Below are 25,119 nucleotides of genomic sequence, written 5' to 3' on the forward strand. Positions count from 1 at the left end.
TGACATGTATACCATATTAGGAGAGTCAAAAATCAAAGTATACTTGTAAAACAGCACAAATTAAAAAATAACATATATACCATATAAGCCACAATAAAAAAACATAAATAAGACAATATCTATTCAAGTTATGATAAATTAAAAAAAACATGTATAAGACAATATCTATTCAAGTTATGATAAATTAAAAAAAACATGTATAATGTATAGTGACAAACTATTATGTAGCAACATGAATAAAACAGGACACCTACCTAAGTGGTGTTCACAAAGCACATCACCAACTTGGTATAACTAAAAAAACAAAAACATATATTTGAGAAATCATTTTGGCAAAAATTATGTATACTTAACCATACACTGGTCCCAGGAGCATAAAAGACACTCTACACAATCATATAAAGAAAAAAAAAACACCTTACCAACAAACATCCAGAAGATGGCAGCATTTGCCCAAAAATCAAACGTCTATGTAAACAGCATTTAGTGTGCAGTCCTAAGCCTGCTCATTTTATCCGGACAGAAGACAGAGATCAACAATAAAACAACTTCATAAGATAAAAAAGCAAAAACATGCAAATGCACAAATCACTGCTTAATAGACAACAAAAAACTGGACTGAATAAAAATTGTGCTATAAATGCTGAATGAATGTCCAGATTCAAATAATGGGCAGCAAAAACTTGTAATAATATCCAGCTATAAACATTAAAAGGCACATGCCATATGGTTATAAATATATGGGCAATCATTTAAAAATTTAAAACAATTATGGAAAAAAAACTTTTTTTTTTTTTTTGTTTCATTTATTTTTCAGCATTTTTACATTTTTTTTTTACACATTGTGTGATTCCACAATTTCTTATTTGTTTTTTTGTTACTGTTGTGGCTCGTATAATATGGTATATATGTTTGTTTTTAATTTGTGCTGCTTTACAAGTATGCTTTGATTTTGACTCACCTATTATGCTATACATGTAATGGTTACTTTTGCTGTAACACAGTAACATAGTAAATGACGGCAGATAAAGACCTGTATGGTTCATCCAGTCTGCCCAACAAGATAAACTCATTTTACATGGTATGTGATACTTTATATGTATACCTGAGTTTGATTTGTCCTTGCCTTTCTCAGGGCACAGACCGTAGAAGTCTGTTCTTGTACTAAGTTCTGAAGCTAACATCGAAGCCCCTTAAAATTTACACTCCTGCCCATCCCTATCTATTCAGTCACGATCAGGGCGTAGACCGTGGAAGTCTGCCCAGCTCCCGTTTTGTTTCCAATTACCGGCGTCGCCACCCAATCTCCGCTAAGATTCCTCAGAACCATTCCTTCTAAACAGGATTCCTTTGTGTTTATCCCACGCATGTTTGAATTCCATTACCATTTTCATCTCCACCACCTCCCGTGGGAGGGCATTCCACATATCCACCACTCTCTCCATGAAAAAATACTTCCTGACATTAGTCCTGAGTCTGCCCCCCTTCAACCTCAATTCATGTCCTCTAGTTCTACCACCTTATACTTTTTAACATTTACAATTATTAGTTATTTGATTTTATTTTTTACTAATATGTATGTAATATTTTTTAGCCTGATGCAGCCCTTGCATGGGCAAAACACAGCCTGTGTTGCACATTCATGGTTTGCATGTTACTAACTAAAGACCTGTTTGACTTTTATCTAATCTGCTTGTTTCTTTTGCCATCTTGGAGTTTGCGGGTCAATTAGCCTGCTGCTTTCTTATACCAGGTAATAGTCATATCACAGGAACACCATATGGATGCCTATCACTAAATTTTTTTTTTTTTTTTAAGCACTGAAAAAGGAAGTACAGAACACACCTAGCATCCCGGGCCAAGGTCTTCCAAGGAAAAGACTGCAGAAAGGTGTTGCAGATTTAAAAAAAAGAAAATTTATCTGGTAAGACAATTTCTCCTTTCTTAGCATCAGCTTCACCATTCTGCACAAATGGGATGTACCGAAGCAGTCTATTGGGCGGGTGAAGACAAGACACCCCCCTCCCCCAAATGACAGCTGTGCCAAAATGTCCAACCTGCAGTGCTTAGCAAAGGACTAGGGCAACAACAAAGTTGACGCCCTGCAAATGTCCTCAGGGGACACTGCCAGGGCCTCTGCCCAGGCAGCGGCCTGAGCCCTAGTAGAGTGGGCCATCAGCCTTTGAGACACTAGACAATTCTTGCCAAAATAGGCGGACTCATTAGCCGCCTTGATCCACCATGCAATGGAAAACACAGAGATGGGCATAGACTAAATTCAATCGTCTCCTTCAAGTACCAGAACAGCGTCATCAAGACAACTAGCTCATGGAGCTTCAGATCCCCAGGAGCCGAACCTTCCGCCAAAAAGGAGAGCCAGCTAGGCCTCAGGACCAAACAAGCCTGATTAACTGACCAAAAGCGATTACCACCCCAAGAACAAACCTTGGGCGAGAGGGTAAGCTGGGGTCCCTTTCTGGGACAACTCAGAGAGGCAGAGATGGCAAGCTTCCCCATGTCCTTGACCAACTCCTGAAGAGCAGCTGACTGAGAAGCTGCTTGGCTGCTGCATTCACAGCACAATGATACAGCAAGAGACACCGCCAGGCAACCATCGAAGAGGCCACCAAATACAAAGTGACACACACCAGATCAAACACATCAGTCACAAAGGCTGCCCCAGAATCCAAACGGGCTACCTCAGGTGACTCTGGCAGCTGCTGTGGCCAGCATACATGGCTCTCACTATGTACCTCACACATGGCAGTCAGCATCCCAGTCACTGAGGAAGAAAAGCCCAGCTTCAGCTGCTGCTCCACCTTCTTTTCATGAATCTCCTTTAGAGCTGAGCCCCCTTCCACTGGAAAAGCAATGATCTTAGTGACTGCCAAGACCAGGGCATCCACCTTAGGGTACTTCCAATACCTATCCACCTCCTGCAGAGGAAAAGGATATAGTCTGTCCAAAATCTTGAACCCAAAAGGAAGTTTTACCTCCAAAACCAAGTCAGGATGACTGGGGATCTGAAAGGTCCCCCATCTCTTCATGATCAATCCCAAAGGTCAAGGGGCTTCCCAACAGAACTCTCACATCTGCATCATTGGTCCTGGAGAGGAACATCCAGAATAACATCCTGGGGCCAGAGGGTCCCTCCCCCCTTGTCGTTGGGTGAAATCCTCAGCCGCCAATGCCTGCTTAACCAGCAGGACCACTTGCTGAACCATGTAAGGCTCAAGATTCCCAGCAGCCCCATTAGGAGATCCTGGGGAAAGTGAAGGACCAAGTCCACCCCATGCCCCAATAGGGGCCGAGAGAAATCCTGCAGAGAAACTGCAGCACAACCTAAATGGCTGGTGCTCCCACCAAAGACATCAATGCCATAGCACAGAAAATATTGCCCTGCTTCCCAAATGCCCCCGTGACCATTTCTGAAGTCGGAAGCATCTTATGAGGGATAGAGAGCTGGCAGCTCTCCTACAGGTTGCACAGCTTGTGCACAAGAACTTGCCTCCCCACCTGGGGTTGACCATGAAACAGGTCTCAAGGAGATTCCACCTCCTCCCTGCCAGGTTCTCTCAGTTATGGATTTTTTTTTTAATACCACTTAAAGCAGCAGCTTGATTGTTTTGCTTTTTCTTTTAATTAGCTTTATTCCTGTGTATAAAGCAATACCAGGAAACCCAGGCAATTTATTTTAGCTACTTGAAGCTGCAAGAACCCTGGGGGGCACCCACAAGGGGGGCAGAAGTGGGGGGATGCGGACCCACAGCTCCTAAAGCAAGGGTCCTGTGGGGACCAATATGCAAGCACTGCCAAGTTATCGACCATGGGCAATGACTTGGGGCTGCAGTAACACTCCATGCTCAATCAAGTGCAGTCCACAAACCAAAACCCTGGGAGCAATGCCATTAGGGTTGACAAATCACTACAGCTGAGCCAGGGACCAGGAGCACCAGCCTGAACAACCTACCAAGGCAGCTAAGGAATTACTTACATTTTTATCAAAACAAATCAGATCTAATGTATTCACATCAATGAGTAGGCTACCAATCTGAGTAAACTCTAATGTTATCAAAGTAGAGAGAAAGTCATTATATGATGGAGAAAGTGGACTCATTTATAAGCATACTGAAGACACCCAAAGCAGTAGTTTCTAAAACAAAGTCTGCAGAATGCAAATATACTGCTACAAAACTATATGTCCCATGTTTGGGAAAACAGTACATCAAATAAAAAGTCACTGACCTCTATGATATCACAAAAACCTCAAAAGATTACATACTAGACACATTAAGTTGTCAAAAAGTCAAAGATGCCCTAGAAATAAACAAACACTCCCCCTTGCATACTATCCCTAGTCTCAGTTTCCCAAAGATAAATGGGTTGACAACACTGCTGGAAAAAATAAATATCTGAGGCCATTCCCCAAACTTCTGTAATACAAGGAAGATCTAAACAATGATCTATATGATCAGGTCATACAAAAAGACTGCCTTATTCATCACTGAGTAGGCATTAAGTAAACAAATCATTAATGTTAGGGCTGCAACTTAATTGCAATTAACTTTGGCATCACAAGTTATTTTCATCAGCAAGTGATAAACCCTAAAATTGTTAATTCATTGAGAAACAAACATCAAATAGCAAAATAAAATATACTAAACTTTTAAGAGCCTTTTTATTAGTTTAGGTGTTTAACTCCCTTACCAACTTTACAGAAGTCCAGCAGTGAGACAAGTGCTCTCCAGTCTTTTGCACTGCATGTCATATGTATGATTATCTCCCAGTTCATGTGAGGTTGGATGTGTGCACTCTATGCAAAGAGCTCCTAGTTCTCAGAGAAAGAGTCCAATGTCTGCAGACTAGAGTAGCAGACTTGGAGGAGCTCAGGCAGATAGGTATGAAGAAGACACCAACAGGGACACAATAGAGAAATCCCTCTTCCAGTCCAACAACCTTTATGCCCCCTTGTAGGAGAGAGGTCACCTGAAAAAAGAGCAATACCTTTGTGTGACAGCAAGCTATTTTTAGCCAGAACCTACACTCCAGGGGATCCTCTCATATCAAGAATGTATCTCCAGGAGCTTCTGTCTTGGAGAGAAGGGTTAGGACTACCATTTTAGTATCACTCCACACTCGTCCTTCCCTATACCCTTCCCATGCACTCCGCTCCATGGATAAATCCTTCTTATCTGTTCCCTTCTCCACTACTGCCAACTCCAGACTTCGCGCCTTCTGTCTCGCTGCACCCTACGCCTGGAATAAACTTCCTGAGCCCCTACGTCTTGCCCCTTCCTTGGCCACCTTTAAATCTAGACTGAAAGCCCACCTCTTTAACATTGCTTTTGACTCGTAACCACTTGTAACCACCTGCCTCCACCTACCCTCCTCCTTCCTGTACACAATAATTGATTTGATATGCTTACTTTATTTTGTGTCTATTAGATTGTAAGCTCTTTGAGCAGGGACTGTCTTTCTTCTATGTTTGTGCAGCGCTGCGTATGCCTTGTAGCACTATAGAAATGCTAAATAGTAGTAGTAGTAGTAGTAGGTGATTCAATCTTTAGACATATAGATGGCTGGTGGGTGCAAGGATCACTTGATTACTTGCTTGCCTAGTACAAAGCTGGCAGAATTCAAGCACCACCTAGTCAAGATCTTACGTAGTGCTGGGGAGGTCTGTCCGATACACCTAGGTACCAACAATATGGAGTGCAGGATGAAATTTGGAGGGGGGGGGGGGTTGTTTTTTTTTTTTTTTTTTACTGCATTTCACAAATTCAATACAACTGCCCTGTGAGTTCTTGTACTAAATAGAGTGCTGCCGAGTTCGATGTAGCGAACCCAGGTTCTGCTTGGCAGCTGGGCAACCCCAAGGTTCGCTGCAGTGACCACCGTTCCCCGGAGGCTGAGCCCCCAGGTGCAGGCAGCCGGCAGGACTTACGTGGAGAGATGAGAAAAGGGCGCCAAGGGATTCGGCCAAGAGGTCAGCAGAAAGGAGAATAATCCTGAAGCAGGCAGAGTCAATAGGCAGGCAGAGGGCAGGGGAGTAATCCAGGTACAGGCAAAGTCAATAGGCAGGCAGCAGGCAAGAGAGTAATCCAGGTACAGGCAAAGTCAATAGGCAGGCAGCAGGCAAGAGAGTAATCCAGATACAGGCAAAGTCAATAGGCAGGCAGCAGGCAAGAGAGTAATCCAGGTCCAGGCAAAGTCAGCAATGAGAGACAAGTAGATAAGAAGCAAACTACAGAGCAAGTAACACCTACCAAAGTAGAAGTCGAAGCATGGAGTCCAGGAAGAGCTCAGCTAATAATGTGCTGGCATCTGACATCAGCAGGAACTGGCAGGGAGAAGGAGCACAGCCATAGGATAACAGCAGGAGGAGGAGGAGGAAACCGTGAGACCAACAGGAGAGAAACAAGGGAAGACAAAGAATGTTCCTACAAGAACTCAGTCACCACACATAGCTGATAGGGAAAGGGAAGCCAGGCAGAGAGAGAGCAGACACAGGTGCATGGAAGCAAAGCAATCTCAAGGAGCTTGTAACCAGCACACACAGCTGATAAGGAAAGGAAAGCCAAGCAACGAGAGAGAACAGACACAGGTGCACGGAAGCACAGCAATCAAGGAGCCTGCAACCACTGTTTCTCTGAGCCAACCCATAGGAGAACTACACACACATAGCTCAGGGCTGTGCCAGTCAAGTGTGCGTGTCAATGGGACCCCGCAAAAGCCAGAGGACGCCGCTTGCATTGAGGTAGGGGACATGACAACAATGTACCTTTGTAGGAAAAAAAAAAAGCTCAAAAAAGAAACTATAGATGCATACTAATACTAAAACCAAAATTAAAATTAAATCTAAATAGCCCACATTTAGGGAAAGCCAAGAGCACAAACCAGAAGCAAGGGGCAGGAGAACTCCAACTTGTAACCCTCTGTAAGACTATCCAGAACACACTGGTCTGACATGTTTTGGCCCTCTCCTCTCAAAGACATCCTCCCACCAGAGGAAGAGAAAAAAGTGGACCAGCCTCACATCATTGCAAAGCTCTGGAGGCATTGGGCACCCTAGCTGAGAGAAAGATTTCCTGTCTGCACAAAAAGAAGGTTGGCATGCCTGAAAGCGGGACTTCTGACCATGTTGATGATGACCAGGCCAATACCATCTACTGTCTCGAAATCAAAATTGAGAGCCCCCTGATGACAGACAACCAGAGGCTTTCAGCTTATCCTCTGGCAACTGCTGTGGCTTAATTTCCCCCAGTTCTTTCACCATGTTACTGAGATCTTCTCTAAATAGTCATTTGCCCCAAAAGGGCATTTTAACTAGACTGACTCAACATCCACTGCCCAATACTGCAACCAGAGTTGCCAACGTGCCTCAACAGCCAAAGACATACTGTGTGCCGAGACCCATAACATGTCATAAATAGCATCCTCCAAGTAGGCCAACCCCACTTCCAGCTGGGCATTATGGCGCTCGTCTTGTGTTGCCAACTGCTGGTGCCATTTCAGGCATGCTCTTGCCACAAACGAGCTGCACACTGTCGCTTGAAGGCCCAAAGAGGCCACTTCAAAGGCTTGTTTCAGGGAGCCTTCTACCTTTCTATCCTGTAGGTCTCTTTCATTTTATTTACTTTCTATACCGCCTTTGCTGACTAACAGACCAAGGCAGTGTACAATCTAAAAATTACAACAAAAACAAAGACTGAAAGGAATTACAATATCAGATAGGAAAGAGTAGACTCAAACATACAAAGAATCAAATAGCTAAATATAGTAAAGCAGAAAAAGTCTGAGTATCAGAAAGAAAGAAAAATAAAGTAAGGCAAAAATCCCTGTGGAATCAAGACAAACTCTCAGTCTGGTGTGAAAGCAAGGTTGAAAAGGCAGGTCTTTAAGTCAATTTTAAACTGTTTTAAAGAAGGTTTGGCACAAAGTGTTAAGGCATGGATTTCCAGTGCATGCAAATTTATCTTCACTTTATACAAATCTATCTCGTATATATTCACTGTGGGTATCCTGAGAGTCTGACTGGATAGGTACGTTCCAAGGACATGGTGAGAACACCTGCCCTTGAGAAAAGGAGGAATAGAGGAGATTTGATACAGATGTTTAAACACATTAAAGATATGAATATGCAAACAAACCTTTTCCAGAGAAGGGTAAGCAGTACAACTACAGGATTGGGGGGGGGGGGGGGGGCGCAATTTAGAAGTAATGTTAGGAAGTACTTTTTCCACAAAGAGAGTGGTGGATGCCTGGAATGCCCTCCCATAGGAAATACTGGAGTCAAAAACAATAATGGAATTCAGGAATGTATGGGATAAGCACAAAGGATTCCAACGATATCCAATACCCATTGGTCCGAAGTAATCTTGGCCCACTCTTCATAGAAAAGGGTCAGTTGATCCCCTACCCTCCGTATCAGTGGACTGGTGCCCCATCCTTGAGAGAAACGTCCAGGGACCCTGGGACAAGCTGCAGTCACTGTAGGCTTCCAGTCCCCTCAAAAGGAAGACCGTTGCTGAAATCTGGGGCACTGAAATGACCCGAGTGGTACCACCAAACCTCCCGAAGACGAGGTCGGGAGGCACCCAACCCAAGAAGCGGACCTGGGTCTATCTTCCGGAATACGATGGCCCATGAAGTCCCCCAGATCCTTCACAATCTTCTCCAGGTCCTCACCAAACAGGAGCTTGCCCCAATGGGGTAACCTAGTGAGGCGCTGCTTAGAGGCCAAGTCTGCCACCCAGTGGCAGAGCCACAGCAGCTGTTGAGAAGAAACTGCCAGAACCATCTGTTTGGCCAAGGTCAGACAAAATAATAAAGGGAATCAGCCAAGTAGGCCAGTCCAAATTCTAAATGGGATCAAACCAATCCCAAGGCTGAAGCTGCCTCCAGGTTTTGCTCCAAAGCTGAACCAGCTGAGGCACAGCCTGGCCACATATGAACTACAAATAGAGGCCTGAAGGGCTAATGTGGACACCCCAAAAGCTCTCTTCAAAGACGCTTCCAAACATCTGTCCTGCAAGAGAGACACCTTCCAAACATCTGTCCTGCAAGAGAGACACCACCCTCCACCGGGAGGGGTAGTCTTCTTAGTAACCGCCGTCACCAGCTCATCCACAGTAGGGAGGCCAAACTTATCTGTCTGGTCAGCGACCACTGGGTAAAGATGGGCCATAGTCTTATAACCCCAGATACCCCCACCCAGGTCTGACCACTGAGCCAAAATGAGCACCTGAATGGCTTCATGTACTGGGAATGCCTTAGAAGGCTTCCTCATGCTGGCCATCTTAGGGTTGACTGCAGCGGCCTTAGCCAACTCCGGGTCAGCCACATTTAGGGTCTCTAAAGCGCTGTTGATAAGCGACGGTAACTAATCTCTATGAAAAACGTGAACAGCAGTGGGATCATCTGGCTCCTCCTGGAACAATTCTCCCTCCTCTAGCTCAAGACAAGAGGGACGGAGGGAGTCCCCAAACAGGACAGCAAGAGAAGGTGAATGGATAAGGGGGACCACCGACCCTGCCTCAGACTCATCTATTTGCCTCCTCTTCTGAGAAGAGTTCTCAAGGGGTTCCAGGGAGGGGGGTTCCCAAAATCCTGAAAGGAGCACCCCAGGGAGGAGGAATCAGCGCGGTGCTATGACTGAGGAAGGGCCCGCTTCAAAAGATATGCTTGATGAAGGAGAAGAGTAAATTCTGGGGAAAATCCCTCCCCAGCTCTACCAGTCCTACTAGAAGGACTAGGAGCAGCCGCCAAAGAAGAAGGAACCCCTGCAGAGGAAGAGGCCAAAACCGCAGGACCACACAAGGGATCCGACACCGCCATCAGCTGATCGGTGGGAGTCGCAGCAGCGCCAGCAGACAAAATAGCACACATGCCCGAAGGGTCAGCATGGGAAATGGCCAGTCCTGAAGCCGACGAAGTGTCCTCCACCAAGGGCTCCGAGCAGCCAGCCAGCCAAACAGATGCCCGCTGCGGGTCTCCTTTTCCTGCAGCGGTAACACCACTTTACAACTTCTGCCACCATGCCAACAACGCACACATCGTGGAACCACAGAGCAAGCAAAAAAGAAATCAAGTATTCATTGCAAAGTGGTCTAGAGCAAGGCAGCACTACCCAGCACAGGGCTGATGCCAGAGAGGCACTGTGGGCCAAGAGAAACACCAGAGTTCTGTTCATGTCAGAACCTCTTTGTTTTTTCACACAGGCTGTTTTTTTTTTTAATTGGTAAGAAAGGCAGAGAAACAGCCAGTCACAAAGCTAGAAAACAGGGGATCACGGGGTGAAGCAGGGACCCAACGCTACAGGTATGCCTCCAAAGAGGACCAGCAGCGGTCAAACACCCCCAGCTCTCAACTGGCCAACAGCCCAGAAGAAACCCCCAGAAGAAGAGTACAGGAGCTGATGAGAAGTCATCCACCACCTGAGGAGATAGATATATACTGGCTACTGAAGGGGCTGGTTGTCCAGTAGAACTCACTTCAGTTTAAGTTATCTCTATCTCCACCTGCTGGTAGATGGACACAACTCAGCAGCAGTTACTGGATTCATCTGCTGCATGCACTAAGGAACTAGAGATAAAGATTTAATAGAATCTTTTATAGAATGTAGTAAAGAAAGAGGAATTCTATCAAGATAATTATGGAAGCACTGAGACCAAAACAGCTTTTTGGGATTCACAGAATGCTGACTAAGGATAATGAAATATCTGATAAGATTATTTTTCTTGAACCTGAAAATTTTTAGTAATTATTTTGAGAATAAAATCAAGAAGTTATCTGATGAGGTTCCTTTTTAGATGAGTTAGTGGAAGAGGATACCCTGGACTGAATTTCAGAAGGTTAAAGGAAATGAAGGTGAAAGTCATTTTGAGATCGCTGTGACCAATAAATTCAAGTGCTGATTTATGTTTCCTGGTGATACTATGAACTGCAGGATTAAGATTATCACCTGCTCGTACTGCCATCTTAAATGCTTCCTTAACACAAGGAAATCTTCCAACAATTTTAAAAATAGCTTCTGTGTGGCCTTTAATTAAAAATCATAATATAGATTATGATCTCTCTAGCAATTTTAGGACTATCACATCTTTACCAATGATTTTCAAACATTGAAAAAGTTGTTTTAAAACAACTGAAAACCTTCTTGGAAAAAATGTATTTGATCTAATTCTGTTTGGATTTAGGAAAGAACATAATACAGAGTGTGCATTATTGTCTACTGCTGATGTTGAGACAAGGTATGAACCATTGTTACTACTACTTTTTGGTGTTATTAGACATACCTGCAGCATTTGATATGGTGAACTAAGCAATTCTTTTGAATGCTTAAAGTATGTGAAGTATTAGAATGGTTTCATTCTTTTTTTTTTTTTTGTATGACAGCAAGAAATCAGTCAGCCATCAAATCTCTGCTACGAAAATTACAGACTGGAGTCCCACAGGGATCAGCGCTTTCAGCTATATTGTTTAAATTTATATTTAAGTCATTTGGGTCAGAAATTAAAATATTTGAATCTTCATTATTGTATTTATGCAGATGATGATCATTTCTCTGTTGGATTTGATACTGGAATGATTCATTAATTCAGAGATTAAAATCAGTTTTTAAAGAAACAGATGATTGGTTGAAAGCACATAAGTTAAGAGTTAAATGTAAGACTGAAATATTGTTTGGAGAGATTTACAATGATATTGTACCTTCCACCACTTGTTTGAGCTATAAAGATACTATTAAAACATGCCCGCTGCTCACACAAATGAAACGGGCACTAGCAAGGTTATCCTCCGAGTTCCAGCTTGGCCCCCTCCCTCCCCCCCTCTCATCCGAGTTCCAGGCTCCCCTCTCCTCCGAGTTCCAGGCCTCCCTCCCTCCCTCTCCTCGAGTTCCAGGCCCCCTCCCTCCTAGTTCCTGGCCCCCCTCTTCTCCCTCTCATCAGAGTTCCAGGCCCCTCCTCTCTCTTTTCTCCGAGTTCCAGGCCCCCCTCTCCAAGTTCCATGCCCCCACCCTCCCTCCCTCCGAGTTCCAGGCCCCCCTCCCCTCCCTCTCCTCCGAGTACCATGCCCCCCTCTCCTCCGAGTTCCAGTCCCCCGCGCCTCCCTCCCTCTCTCTCTCTCCCCTCCGAGTGCTAGCCCGACCTGCATTGCCTGCTCTCTTCTCCCAGTCCTCCGCCTGCCCTTCGCCTTCCTGCGTGCCACCCAGAATTTAAAAGTTCTTACCTCGGGGTCCAGCGGCAGCAGTGAAAGGCGAGCAGGTACGGCGCTTCAACCTGCCTTCTCTTCTGTCTCAGCTCTGCCTCTGGTCCCGCCCTCATTTCCTATTTCTGGAAGGGTGGGACCAGAGGCAGAGCTGAGAGAGAAGGGAAGGCAGGCTGAAGCGCCGTGCCTGCTCGCCTTTCACTGCTACCGCCTGACCCCGAGGTAAGAACTTTTAAATTCTGGGCAGCACGCAGGAAGGCGAGGGGCAGGCGGAGGACTGGGAAAAGAGGGCGGGCAACGGAGGACGGGCTAGCACTCGGAGGAGAGGGAGGGAGGGGGGCCTGGAACTCAGAGGGGGGAGAGAGGGGGGCAATTCTCCCGCAATTCTAGCCTCACCTCCAACGTTCTGTGGCTGGCTGGTGCTGGCTTCCCTTCCCTCTCACTGATCCGCCCTCTGACGTCATCACGTTTAGACGCGAGGGCGGACCAATGGGAATTGTGTTACGAACCCAGGCATCCAGACGTAGAACGTTGGAGGTGCAAATTATTATATAGGATATGGATATCAAATCAATCTATAGTGTAATTGTGGATTCAAATTTGACTTTTCAACCACAAATTTGTCAAGCAATAATTAAGCTTCAAATGTTCTCTCTATGTCAATTGTTCAGCGCTGCGTGCATCTGGTAGCGCTACTACTACTACTACTACTATTTAGCATTTCTATAGCGCTACAAGGCGTACGCAGCGCTGCACAAACATAGAAGTCCCTGCTCAAAGAGCTTACAATCTAATAGACAAAAAATAAAGTAAGCAAATCAAATCAGTTAATGTGTACAGGAAGGAGGAGAGGAGGGTAGGTGGAAGCGAGTGGTTACGAGTCAAAAGCAATGTTAAAGAGGTGGGCTTTCAGTCTAGATTTAAAGGTGGCCAAGGATGGGGCAAGACGTAGGGGCTCAGGAAGTTTATTCCAGGCGTAGGGTGCAGCGAGACAGAAGGCGCGAACTCTGGAGTTGGCAGTAGTGGAGAAGGGAACAGATAAGAAGGATTTATCCATGGAGCGGAGTGCACGGGAAGGGGTGTAGGGAAGGACGAGTGTGGAGAGATACTGGGGAGCAGCAGAGTGAGTACATTTATAGGTTAGTAGAAAAAGTTTGAACAGGATGCGAAAACGGATAGGGAGCCTGTGAAGGGTGGAGTGGAGGAGTGGCCTAGTGGTTAGGGTGGTGGACTTTGGTCCTGGGGAACTGAGGAACTGAGTTCGATTCCCGGCACAGGCAGCTCCTTGTGACTCTGGGCAAGTCACTTAACCCTCCATTGCCCCATGTAAGTCGCATTGAGCCTGCCATGAGTGGGAAAGCGCGGGGTATAAATGTAACAAAAAAAAAAAAAAAGGGTCTTGAGGAGAGGGGTAGTATGAGTAAAGCGACCCTGGCGGAAGACGAGACGGGCAGCAGAGTTTTGAACCGACTGGAGAGGGGAGAGGTGACTAAGTGGGAGGCCAGCAAGAAGCAGATTGCAGTAATCTAAATGAGAGGTGACATGCTAACAGTAGTAGTAGTAAATGTTGGGAAACTAAAATCACAATTATCAAGAACAGATTTTGCTTAGTTGTGCAGAGTTTGGTCATTAATGGACTTGATTACTCTAATTCTTCCCCTATGACCTACTACAAAAACCCAACCTCAACATCTACTGGAGGTGCAGAAATACTGAAAGACTCCAGTATGCACCAGCCTTTATACTGGTGATATCACTGGAACACATCAGTATATCTACCTGCATCTACTGGTAGGAAGGTGTCACAAAGCATTCCTTAGTATCACCATTTCTAGTAGGTCTAATAGGATAAGGAAATATCCTTAAAATCGAGAGTGGTACCGGAAGATTGGAGGGTGGCCAATGTAACGCCAATTTTTTAAAAAGGTTCCAGAGAAGATCCAAGAAACTATAGACCGGTCAGTCGGACGTCGGTGCCAGGCAAAATGGTAGAGACTATTATAAAGAACAAAATTACAGAGCATATTCAAAAGCATGGATTAATGAGACAAAGTCAACATGGATTTAGTGAAGGGAAATCTTGCCTCACCAATCTACTACATTTCTTTGAAGGGGTGAACAAACATGTGGATAAAGGGGAGCCGGTTGATATTGTGTATCTGGATTTTCAGAAGGTGTTCGACAAAGTACCTCATGAAAGACTCCAGAGGAAATTGAGGAGTCATGGGATAGGAGGTAGTGTTCTATTGAGGACTAAAACTGGTTAAAAAATAGAAAACAGAGAGTAGGTTTAAATGGTCAGTATTCTCAATGGAGAAGGGTAGTTAGTATGGTTCCCCAGGGGTCTGTGCTGGGACTGCTGCTTTTTAACATATTTATAAATGACCTAGAGATGGGAGTAACTAGTGAGGTAATTAAATTTGCTGATGACACAACGTTATTCAAAGTCATTAAATCGCGGGAGGTTTGTGAAAAAGTACAAGAGGACCTTACGAGACTGGGCGTCTAAATGGCATATGACGTTTAATGTGAACAAGTGCAAAGTGATGCACGTGGGAAAGAGGAATCCGAATTATAGCTACGTCATGCAAGGTTCCACGTTAGAAGTCATGGACCAAGAAAGGGATCTAGGTGTCGTCGTTGATGATAACGTTGAAACCTCCTGCTCAGTGTGCTGCTGCGGCTAAGAAAGCAAATAGAATGTTAGGTATTATTAGGAAAGGAATGGAAAACAAAAATGAGGATGTTATAATGCCTTTGTATCGCACCACGGTGTGACTGCACCTCGAATATTGTGTTCAATTCTGGTCGCCGCATCTCAAGAAAGATATAGTGGCATTAGAAAAGGTGCAGAGAAGGGCGACGAAAATGATAAAGGGGATGGGACGACTTCCCTATGAGGAAAGGATAAAGCGGCTAGGGCTCTTCAGGTTGGAGAAAAGGCGGCTGAGGGGAGATATGATAGAGGTCTATAAAATAATGAGTGGAGTTGAATGGGTAGATGTGAAGCGTCTGTTTATGCTTTCCAAAAATACTAGGACTAGGGGGCATGAAATGAAGCTACAATGTAGTAAATTTAAAATGAATCGGAGAAAAGTGCTCTTCACTCAGTATGTAGTTGGACTCTGGAATTCGTTGCCAGAGAATGTGATAAAGGCGGTTAAGCTTAGCGGAGTTTTAAAAAGGTTTACACGACTTCCTAAAGAAAAAGTCCATAGACCATTATTAAATGGACTTGGGGAAAATACATTATTTCTGGGATAAGCAGTATAGAATGTTTTGTACTTTTTTGGGATCTTGCCAGGTATTCGTGACCTGGATTGGCCACTGTTGGAAACAGGATGCTGGGCTTGCTTGACGGACCTTTGGTCTTTCCCAGTATGGCAATACTTAAGTACTTATGTATTAAAAAAAAAATGTTTGGATACATTCCTGGAGGAAAAGTCCATAAACCTTTAAGACAGATCTAGAGAAAGCCAGTACATATCCTAGGGGATACATAGCATGGCAATGCTCTCTTTTTGAAATCCCTGCCAGGTACCTGTGATCTGGATTGGTTACTGCTGGAAAACAGGATATTGGACTTGATGGACCTTTGGTCTGACTTAGTATGGTAATTCTCATGATCTGCACCCAAGCAGATTGAGCATTTAACATAGGTCTCTGGAGTTTTCCCACCACATTTTGAGCATGGCCTGAACCCAAATTTCAGAGCCATACAGAACACATAGGAATAAAAACAAAAAGAAAAAAATGATTTAAGATAGTCATTGGAAATAATTAGACATGAAAGATGCCAGGAGAGCTTTGTTGAGCATCTGTTCAGCTGAGGGGAAAAAAAAAAAAACCGAGGAGACCACTGCATGTGGGAAGGGCCACGCACACTCAGGACTTCATACTAATTTCTAAAGCTCTCAGACAGTTGTTCTGCCCCTGCAACAAGCAATGTCACCCACTTGTGTGCCTGACTCAAAATCTGGCTTGTGAACAGAACAATTTTCACTGTTGCCTTTCACCAATACACATGAATTGAAAACAGATTAGCATTCATGACAATCTTCCTATAAGGATTTTAAGAGAAGACACAACAGCAGAATCTGTTTCTTGCAGAAAATGAAAGTGGCACTTTCAGTAAAAGGAAGATTAAAAGTACGGTACCTTTCCTGCTTAAGAGCATATTCAAGCATTTTGATCCTTCTGACCAGATCCTTCTTGAGATTTTCTTGTCCCTTCCTTTCACCTTGCAAGAAGGCAATCTGGGCCTGCAAAAATATAAATAAAAACATAATACAGCATGTAAAAAAATGGAAAGAAAATGTATTAAAAGACAGGTTTGCTAGATGCAATTCTCTACTCATAGCAATTCTTGCTATGGAAGAAAGAAGAAAACAAAGAATTGGGGAGCACTTAATCTACATTGGAACTAGCTTACCCAGGTTCAGGAACATAACTGCTAATTTCTCTTTCAGGATACTATTCATTGACTGCCCTAACCACACAATTTTCCATACACACTAACTAAATTTCTGACCCACTGTAACAAAACAGAACTCAGACTTTCCAAGGCTCAGGGGACCATGACCTAAAAGAATTATGGAGAATGAGGTTATGGTCACATGGGATATCCCCATTCCAACTGATAAAAAGATGCGAGCAAACCAAACACAGGTGTGAAAAACAAAAATCACCAGAACGGCACTGAACACAGAGGAGTCAGACCCAAGCAATTACTACTACTACTATTTATCATTTCTATAGCACTACAAGGCATACGCAGCGCTGTACACCATACACAAAAAAAGACAGTCCCTGCTCAAAGAGCTTACTCTATGAATCATGTAGAGAAAAGATCCTCAAATACCAATAAATACAGTCCACAACCAAAAAAAATGTAGCAGAAGATGAACAAAGTATTTCCCATCATTCTGGGTACCACGGGCCTAAATAAAATGAATTTTCAAGCACACTGGATAAGCTGCCAATATATAACATCTCATGAACCCCAGAAGGAAGTTCTTTTGGCACAATGCAAGTGTTATTTATAAAATCCTGTATCCCGTTTACATACAGATCTAAGTGGCTAGCAAAGTGTACATAATACCGAGAATGCATTACAAAAAAATAGATACTACAAAAATAATATTCAAAAGAGCTGTAATAAAACAGCTTTCTTAGCATCAGCTCCACTGTTCTGCACAAAAGCGAATGCTACATACCTGTAGAAGGTATTCTCCGAGGACAGCAGGCTGATTGTTCTCACTGATGGGTGACGTCCACGGCAGCCCCTCCAATCGGAATCTTCACTAGCAAAGTCCTTTGCTAGACCTCGCGCGGCCGTCTTCCCGCCCGAAACCGGCTCGAGCCGGCCAGTCTCATATGTAGCAAGACAAGAGAAGGGAAGACACAACTCCAAAGGGGAGGCGGGCGGGTTTGTGAGAACAATCAGCCTGCTGTCCTCGGAGAATACCTTCTACAGGTATGTAGCATTCGCTTTCTCCGAGGACAAGCAGGCTGCTTGTTCTCACTGATGGGGTATCCCTAGCCCCCAGGCTCACTCAAAACAACAACCATGGTCAATTGGGCCTCGCAACGGCGAGGACATAACTGAGATTGACCTAAAAAAATTTACCAACTGACAGTGCAGCCTGGAACAGAACAAACAGGGCCCTCGGGGGGTGGAGTTGGATCCTAAAGCCCAAACAGGTTCTGAAGAACTGACTGCCCGAACCGACTGTCGCGTCGGGTATCCTGCTGCAGGCAGTTATGAGATGTGAATGTGTGGACAGATGACCACGTCGCAGCTTTGCAAATTTCTTCAATAGAGGCTGACTTCAAGTGGGCTACCGACGCAGCCATGGCTCTAACATTATGAGCCGTGACATGACCCTCAAGAGCCAGCCCAGCCTGGGCGTAAGTGAAGGAAATGCAATCTGCTAGCCAATTGGATATGGTGCGTTTCCCTACAGCCACTCCCCTCCTATTGGGATCAAAAGAAACAAACAATTGGGCGGACTGTCTGTTGGGCTGTGTCCGCTCCAAGTAGAAGGCCAATGCTCTCTTGCAGTCCAATGTGTGCAGCTGACGTTCAGCAGGGCAGGAATGAGGACGGGGAAAGAATGTTGGCAAGACAATTGACTGGTTCAGATGGAACTCCGACACGACCTTTGGCAAGAATTTAGGGTGAGTGCGGAGGACTACTCTGTTATGATGAAATTTGGTGTAAGGGGCCTGGGCTACCAGGGCCTGAAGCTCACTGACTCTACGAGCTGAAGTAACTGCCACCAAGAAAATGACCTTCCAGGTCAAGTACTTCAGATGGCAGGAGGTCAGTGGCTCAAAAGGAGGTTTCATCAGCTGGGTGAGAACGACATTGAGATCCCATGACACTGTAGGAGGCTTGACAGGGGGCTTTGACAAAAGCAAACCTCTCATGAAGCGAACAACTAAAGGCTGTCCTGAGATCGGCTTACCTTCCACACGGTAATGGTATGCACTGATTGCACTAAGGTGAACCCTCACAGAGTTGGTCTTGAGACCAGACTCAGACAAGTGCAGAAGGTATTCAAGCAGGGTCTGTGTAGGACAAGAGCGAGGATCTAGGGCCTTGCTGTCACACCAGACGGCAAACCTCCTCCATAAAAAGAAGTAACTCCTCTTAGTGGAATCTTTCCTGGAAGCAAGCAAGATGCGGGAGACACCCTCTGACAGACCCAAAGAGGCAAAGTCTACGCTCTCAACATCCAGGCCATGAGAGCCAGGGACCGGAGGCTGGGATGCAGAAGAGCCCCTTCGTCCTGCGTGATGAGGGTCGGAAAACACTCCAATCTCCACGGTTCTTCGGAGGATAACTCCAGAAGAAGAGGGAACCAGATCTGACACGGCAAAAAGGAGCAATCAGAATCATGGTGCCTCGGTCTTGCTTGAGTTTCAACAAAGTCTTCCCCACCAGAGGAATGGGAGGATAAGCATACAGCAGACCCTCCCCTCAATCCAGGAGGAAGGCATCCGATGCCAGTCTGCCGTGGGCCTGAAGCCTGGAACAGAACTGAGGGACTTTGTGGTTTGCTCGAGAGGCGAAGAGATCCACCAAGGGGGTGCCCCACACCTGGAAGATCTGACGCACCACTCGGGAGTTGAGCGAACACTCGTGAGGTTGCATAATCCTGCTCAGTCTGTTGGCCAGACTGTTGTTTACGCCTGCCAGATATGTGGCTTGGAGCACCATGCCTTGACGGCGAGCCCAGAGCCACATGCTGACGGCTTCCTGACACAGGGGGCGAGATCCGGTGCCCCCCTGCTTGTTGACGTAGTACATGGCAACCTGGTTGTCTGTCTGAATTTGGATAATTTGGTGGGACAGCCGATCTCTGAAAGCCTTCAGAGCGTTCCAGATCGCTCGCAACTCCAGGAGATTGATCTGTAGATCGCGTTCCTGGAGGGACCAGCTTCCTTGGGTGTGAAGCCCATCGACATGAGCTCCCCATCCCAGGAGAGATGCATCCGTGGTCAGCACTTTTTGTGGCTGAGGAATTTGGAAAGGACGTCCCAGAGTCAAATTGGACATTCGTCCACCAATACAGGGATTCGAGAAAACTCGTGGACAGGTGGATCACGTCTTCTAGATCCCCAGCAGCCTGAAACCACTGGGAAGCTAGGGTCCATTGAGCAGATCTCATGTGAAGGCGGGCCATGGGAGTCACATGAACTGTGGAGGCCATGTGGCCCAGCAATCTCAACATCTGCCGAGCTGTGATCTGCTGGGACGCTCGCACCCGTGAGACGAGGGACAACAAGTTGTTGGCTCTCGCCTCTGGGAGATAGGTGCGAGCCGTCCGAGAATCCAGCAGAGCTCCTATGAATTCGAGTCTCTGCGCCGGGAGAAGGTGGGACTTTGGGTAATTTATTACAAACCCCAGTAGCTCCAGGAGGCGAATAGTCATCTGCATGGACTGCAGGGCTCCTGCCTCGGACGTGTTCTTCACCAGCCAATCGTCGAGATAAGGGAACACGTGCACCCCCAGCCTGCGAAGTGCTGCTGCTACTACAGCCAAGCACTTTGTGAACACCCTGGGCGCAGAGGCGAGCCCAAAGGGTAGCACACAGTACTGGAAGTGACGTGTGCCCAGCTGAAATCGCAGATACTGTCTGTGAGCTGGCAGTATCGGGATGTGTGTGTAGGCATCCTTCAAGTCCAGAGAGCATAGCCAATCGTTTTCCTGAATCATGGGAAGTAGGGTGCCCAGGGAAAGCATCCTGAACTTTTCTTTGACCAGATATTTGTTCAGGGCCCTTAGGTCTAGGATGGGACGCATCCCCCCTGTTTTCTTTTCCACAAGGAAGTACCTGGAATAGAATCCCAGCCCTTCTTGCCCGGATGGCACGGGCTCGACCGCATTGGCGCTGAGAAGGGCGGAGAGTTCCTCTGCAAGTACCTGCTTGTGCTGGAAGCTGTAAGACTGAGCTCCCGGTGGACAATTTGGAGGTTTTGAGGCCAAATTGAGGGTGTATCCTTGCCGGACTATTTGGAGAACCCACTGATCGGAGGTTATGAGAGGCCACCTTTGGTGAAAAGCTTTCAACCTCCCTCCGACTGGCAGGTCGTCCGGCACTGACACTTGGATGTCGGCTATGCTCTGCTGGAGCCAGTCAAAAGCTCGTCCCTTGCTTTTGCTGGGGAGCCGAGGGGCCTTGCTGAGTCGCACGCTGCTGACGAGAGCGAGCGCGCTGGGGCTTAGCCTGGGCCGCAGGCTGTCGAGAAGGAGGATTGTACCTACGCTTGCCAGAAGAGTAGGGAACAGTCTTCCTTCCCCCGAAAAATCGTCTACCTGTAGAGGTAGAAGCTGAAGGATGCCGGCGGGAGAACTTGTCGAATGCGGCGTCCCGCTGGTGGAGCTGCTCTACCACCTGTTCGACTTTCTCTCCAAAAATATTATCCGCACGGCAAGGCGAGTCCGCAATCCGCTGCTGGATTCTATTCTCCAGGTCGGAGGCACGCAGCCATGAGAGCCTGCGCATCACCACACCTTGAGCAGCGGCCCTGGACGCAACATCAAAGGTGTCATACACCCCTCTGGCCAGGAATTTTCTGCACGCCTTCAGCTGCCTGACCACCTCCTGAAAAGGCTTGGCTTGCTCAGGGGGGAGAGCATCAACCAAGCCCGCCAACTGCCGCACATTGTTCCGCATGTGTATGCTCGTGTAGAGCTGGTAAGACTGAATTTTGGCCACGAGCATAGAAGAATGGTAGGCCTTCTTCCCAAAGGAGTCTAAGGTTCTAGAGTCCTTGCCCGGGGGCGCCGAAGCATGCTCCCTAGAACTCTTAGCCTTCTTTAGGGCCAGATCCACAACTCCAGAATCATGAGGCAACTGAGTGCGCATCAGATCTGGGTCCCCATGGATCCGGTACTGGGACTCGATCTTCTTGGGGATGTGGGGATTAGTTAAGGGTTTTGTCCAGTTCGCAAGCAATGTCTTTTTTAGGACATGGTGCAAGGGAACAGTGGACACTTCCTTAGGTGGAGAAGGATAGTCCAGGAGCTCAAACATTTCAGCCCTGGGCTCGTCCTCCACAACCACCGGGAAGGGGATGGCCGTAGACATCTCCCGGACAAAGGAAGCGAAAGACAGACTCTCAGGAGGAGACAGCTGTCTTTCAGGAGAGGGAGTGGGATCGGAAGGGAGACCCTCAGACTCCTCGTCGGAGAAATATCTGGGGTCTTCTTCCTCTTCCCACGAGGCCTCACCCTCGGTGTCAGACACAAGTTCACGGACCTGTGTCTGCAACCGTGCCCGACTCAACTCCGTGGAGCCACGTCCACGATGGGGGCGTCAAGAGGAAGACTCCCTCGCCCGCATCGGCGAAGCTCCCTCCGCCGACGTAGTCGGGGAGCCTTCCTGGGAGGCGACGGCAGCCGGCACCGCACGCGGTACCGACGCCGGAGACCTCACCTCGGGCGATGGGCCAGCCGGCGCCACGCTCGACGGTACCGGTGGCGCAAGCACCGCCGGTACCGGAGGGGTAGGGCGCAACAGCTCTCCCAGGATCTCTGGGAGAACGGCCCAGAGGCTCTCGTTCAGAGCGGCTGCAGAGAAAGGCATGGAAGTCGATGCAGGCGTCGACGTCAGAACCTGTTCCGGGCGTGGAGGCTGTTCCGGGCTGTCCAGAGTGGAGCGCATCGACACCTCCTGAACAGAGGGTGAGCGGTCCTCTCGGTGCCGATGCCTGCTGGGTGCCGACTCCCTCGGCGACCCAGAGCTCTCGGTACCGACACGGGAAGGGGACCGGTGACGATGCTTCTTCGACTTCTTGGAACGAAGCATGTCACCGGAGCTTCCCGGTACCGACGAGGAGGACGTAGAATCCAGCCGTCGCTTCCTCGGGGCCGAGGCCGAAGGAGGTCGGTCTCGGGGGGGGCTGTACCGCAGGAGCCCTCAGGGTAGGGGGAGACCCACCCGAAGGCTCACCGCCACCAGCAGGGGAATGGACAGCCCTCACCTGCACTCCTGACGATGCACCACCGTCCGACGACATCAGCAGACGAGGTCCCGGTACCACCGACGTCGATGCAGCTATCCGATGTCTCGGCGCCGATGCAGAGGGCCGATGCCTCGATGCACTCGATGCACTGGCGGCCGAGGATGAAGCTCTGGACGCTGAAGACGTCGATGCACACGATACCCCCGGTGCCGATGCCGACGAAGAGCCCGAGAACAAAACGTTCCACTGGGCCAATCTCGCTACCTGAGTCCGCCTGAGTTCTCTTTTTCAACAAACAACAGAGACTACAGGCCTGAGGGCGGTGCTCGGCCCCCAGACACTGAAGACACGACGCGTGCCTGTCAGTGAGCGAGATTACCCGGGCGCACTGGGTGCACTTCTTGAAGCCGCTGGAAGGCTTCGATGTCATGGGCGGAAAAATCACGCCGGCGAAATCAAAATCCGAAATGACGAAAATGAGCACCAAAACTTTGAGGGAGAAAAAATCTCGACCGAGGCCGAAAAGAGGCCTACCCCGACGACGAAAGAAAACTTACCGGGGCAAAGACTGAAAATACGGGAAGGGGCAAAGCGAAACCCGAGGGGGCTTCCGGAGCACTTCCCAACAACTTTTGAGAGATTTTCCGAAGAAAAAACAACACGTCGAAGAAAAAGGACGCGCGAGGTCGACTTTCCGGGGCTCGACACGGCGAAAACACGACCGTACCGAGTGCGGACAAAAGAAGACTGGCCGGCTCGAGCCGGTTTCGGGCGGGAAGACGGCCGCGCATGCGCGGTGCGCGCGAGGGCTAGCAAAGGACTTTGCTAGTGAAGATTCCGATTGGAGGGGCTGCCGTGGACGTCACCCATCAGTGAGAACAAGCAGCCTGCTTGTCCTCGGAGAATGGTGTTTATCCGTTCCTAACAGCAGGTGGAGGTAGAGAAAACTGAATTCTGCCAGCAACAACACCAGCATAAGAAGAGGTGCTCCCTGAACAATCCAGTATTTTTCTCTACCTTCAGCAGGTGGTAGGTCATGCTGATGGTGCTCCTATCCATGACCTACCTTCCCGCTCTGCTGGCCGCACAGCATGGTCGAGTCTAATGGCTGCTCCCAGGTCACAGTCTCAGGACCATATCTGGCTGAGATCGCAGCTTCGCTGTGCAGCATCCAGTCTTACTTTTTAGTGCCACTGTGTGTGGCTTTGGCTTAGTCCTGTGCGCAGAGATCCTCAGCCTCAAAAGGTTGGGGGCTGCTTCAGGTCCACTCGGCACCCTTCAGCTCAAGGGGGGGCAGAGTAGGTCCTTCAAGTAGGGGTCCTGTCAAGGCCCCAAACAGGTGGGACCATAGTCACTTAGCACCTCACTGTTTCCGGGGAAGGCAGGCTCTCTTACTACTACTTCAACAATGAGTGGGTCCACAATGAGTTCTGGAGATGGTCTAGTGGGCTACTCCATGGAGTGGGCCCGTCCAGTTCCAGATGCTTTCATGACCTTTCTGCAAGACTTGGATCTAAAAAGCCAGATCATCGCTCTTACCCTTCAGCATCTCTGTGATATAAGAGCAGTGGAACCTGTTCCGTTGGTAGAGGGCAGCCTGGACAGGTACTCCATCTATTTCATAGTTCTGAAGAAAGGTGGTTCCTTTAATCTCGTCCTGGACATCAAGGGAAAGAATGCTTGTCAGCGAGTCCAGTGCTTCTGGATGGAAATGCTTTGCTCAATTATCACCTCATTGCAGCCAGGGGAGTTCTAGACTTCCCTGGACCTCACGGAGGCCTACCTCCACTTCTCCACTGCAGATCATCATAAGAGTCATCTGCACTTTTGTGTGTTGGAGTGGTATTTTCAGCTTCAGGACTTGCTCTTTGGCCTGGCTACGGCACCCCATATTTTTTCCAAGGTGATGGAGTGGTGTCTGTGCATTTCTGGCATCAGGGTATTCGAGTTCATCCCTGACTGGACCACTGGCTGATCCAGGCCAACTTGGCTTTGGAGACCAGTTTAGGTACCTCAAAGGTCAATTTATTTTATTTTATTTGTACCCCACACTTTCCCACTCATGGCAGGCTCAATGCGGCTTACATATTATATACAGGTACTTATTTGTACCTGGGACAATGGAGGGTTAAGTGACTTGCCCAGAGTCACAAGGAACTGCCTGTGCCTGCAGTGGGAATCGAACCCAGTTCCCCAGGACCAAAGTCCACCACTCTAACCACTAGGCCACTCCTGCACTCACACTGCAGATCATCATAAGAGTCATCTGCACTTTTGTGTGTTGGGGTGGTATTCCTTCCTGGAATCCTTAGACTGCAGAGTGAATCGACCCAAGAGTCATCTGGCCCCATCTCAGTCCATGGTGTATCTTGGGGTCTGCTTTGACACGGCCAGAGGGACGTTTTTCTTCCGCAGGAGTGAGCAGAGAAGTT

The 25,119-nt window shown here is 47.5% G+C and overlaps 1 protein-coding gene across 3 annotated transcripts in view; it reads right to left on the reverse strand.

The window, feature by feature from the left end:
- The window catches only part of STRN (striatin), a 370,558-nt gene that overhangs the window by 273,734 nt on the left and 71,705 nt on the right, over window positions 1–25,119 (reverse strand). For all 3 annotated transcript variants that reach the window (XM_030196411.1, XM_030196410.1, XM_030196412.1), the window contains exon 2: window positions 16,369–16,472. In XM_030196411.1, the coding sequence (XP_030052271.1) occupies window positions 16,369–16,472 (104 nt within the window). The remainder of the gene's footprint in view (window positions 1–16,368; window positions 16,473–25,119) is intronic.

Source organism: Microcaecilia unicolor, chromosome 3 (genome assembly GCF_901765095.1).
Source record: "Microcaecilia unicolor chromosome 3, aMicUni1.1, whole genome shotgun sequence".
NCBI classification, from domain to species: domain Eukaryota; kingdom Metazoa; phylum Chordata; class Amphibia; order Gymnophiona; family Siphonopidae; genus Microcaecilia; species Microcaecilia unicolor.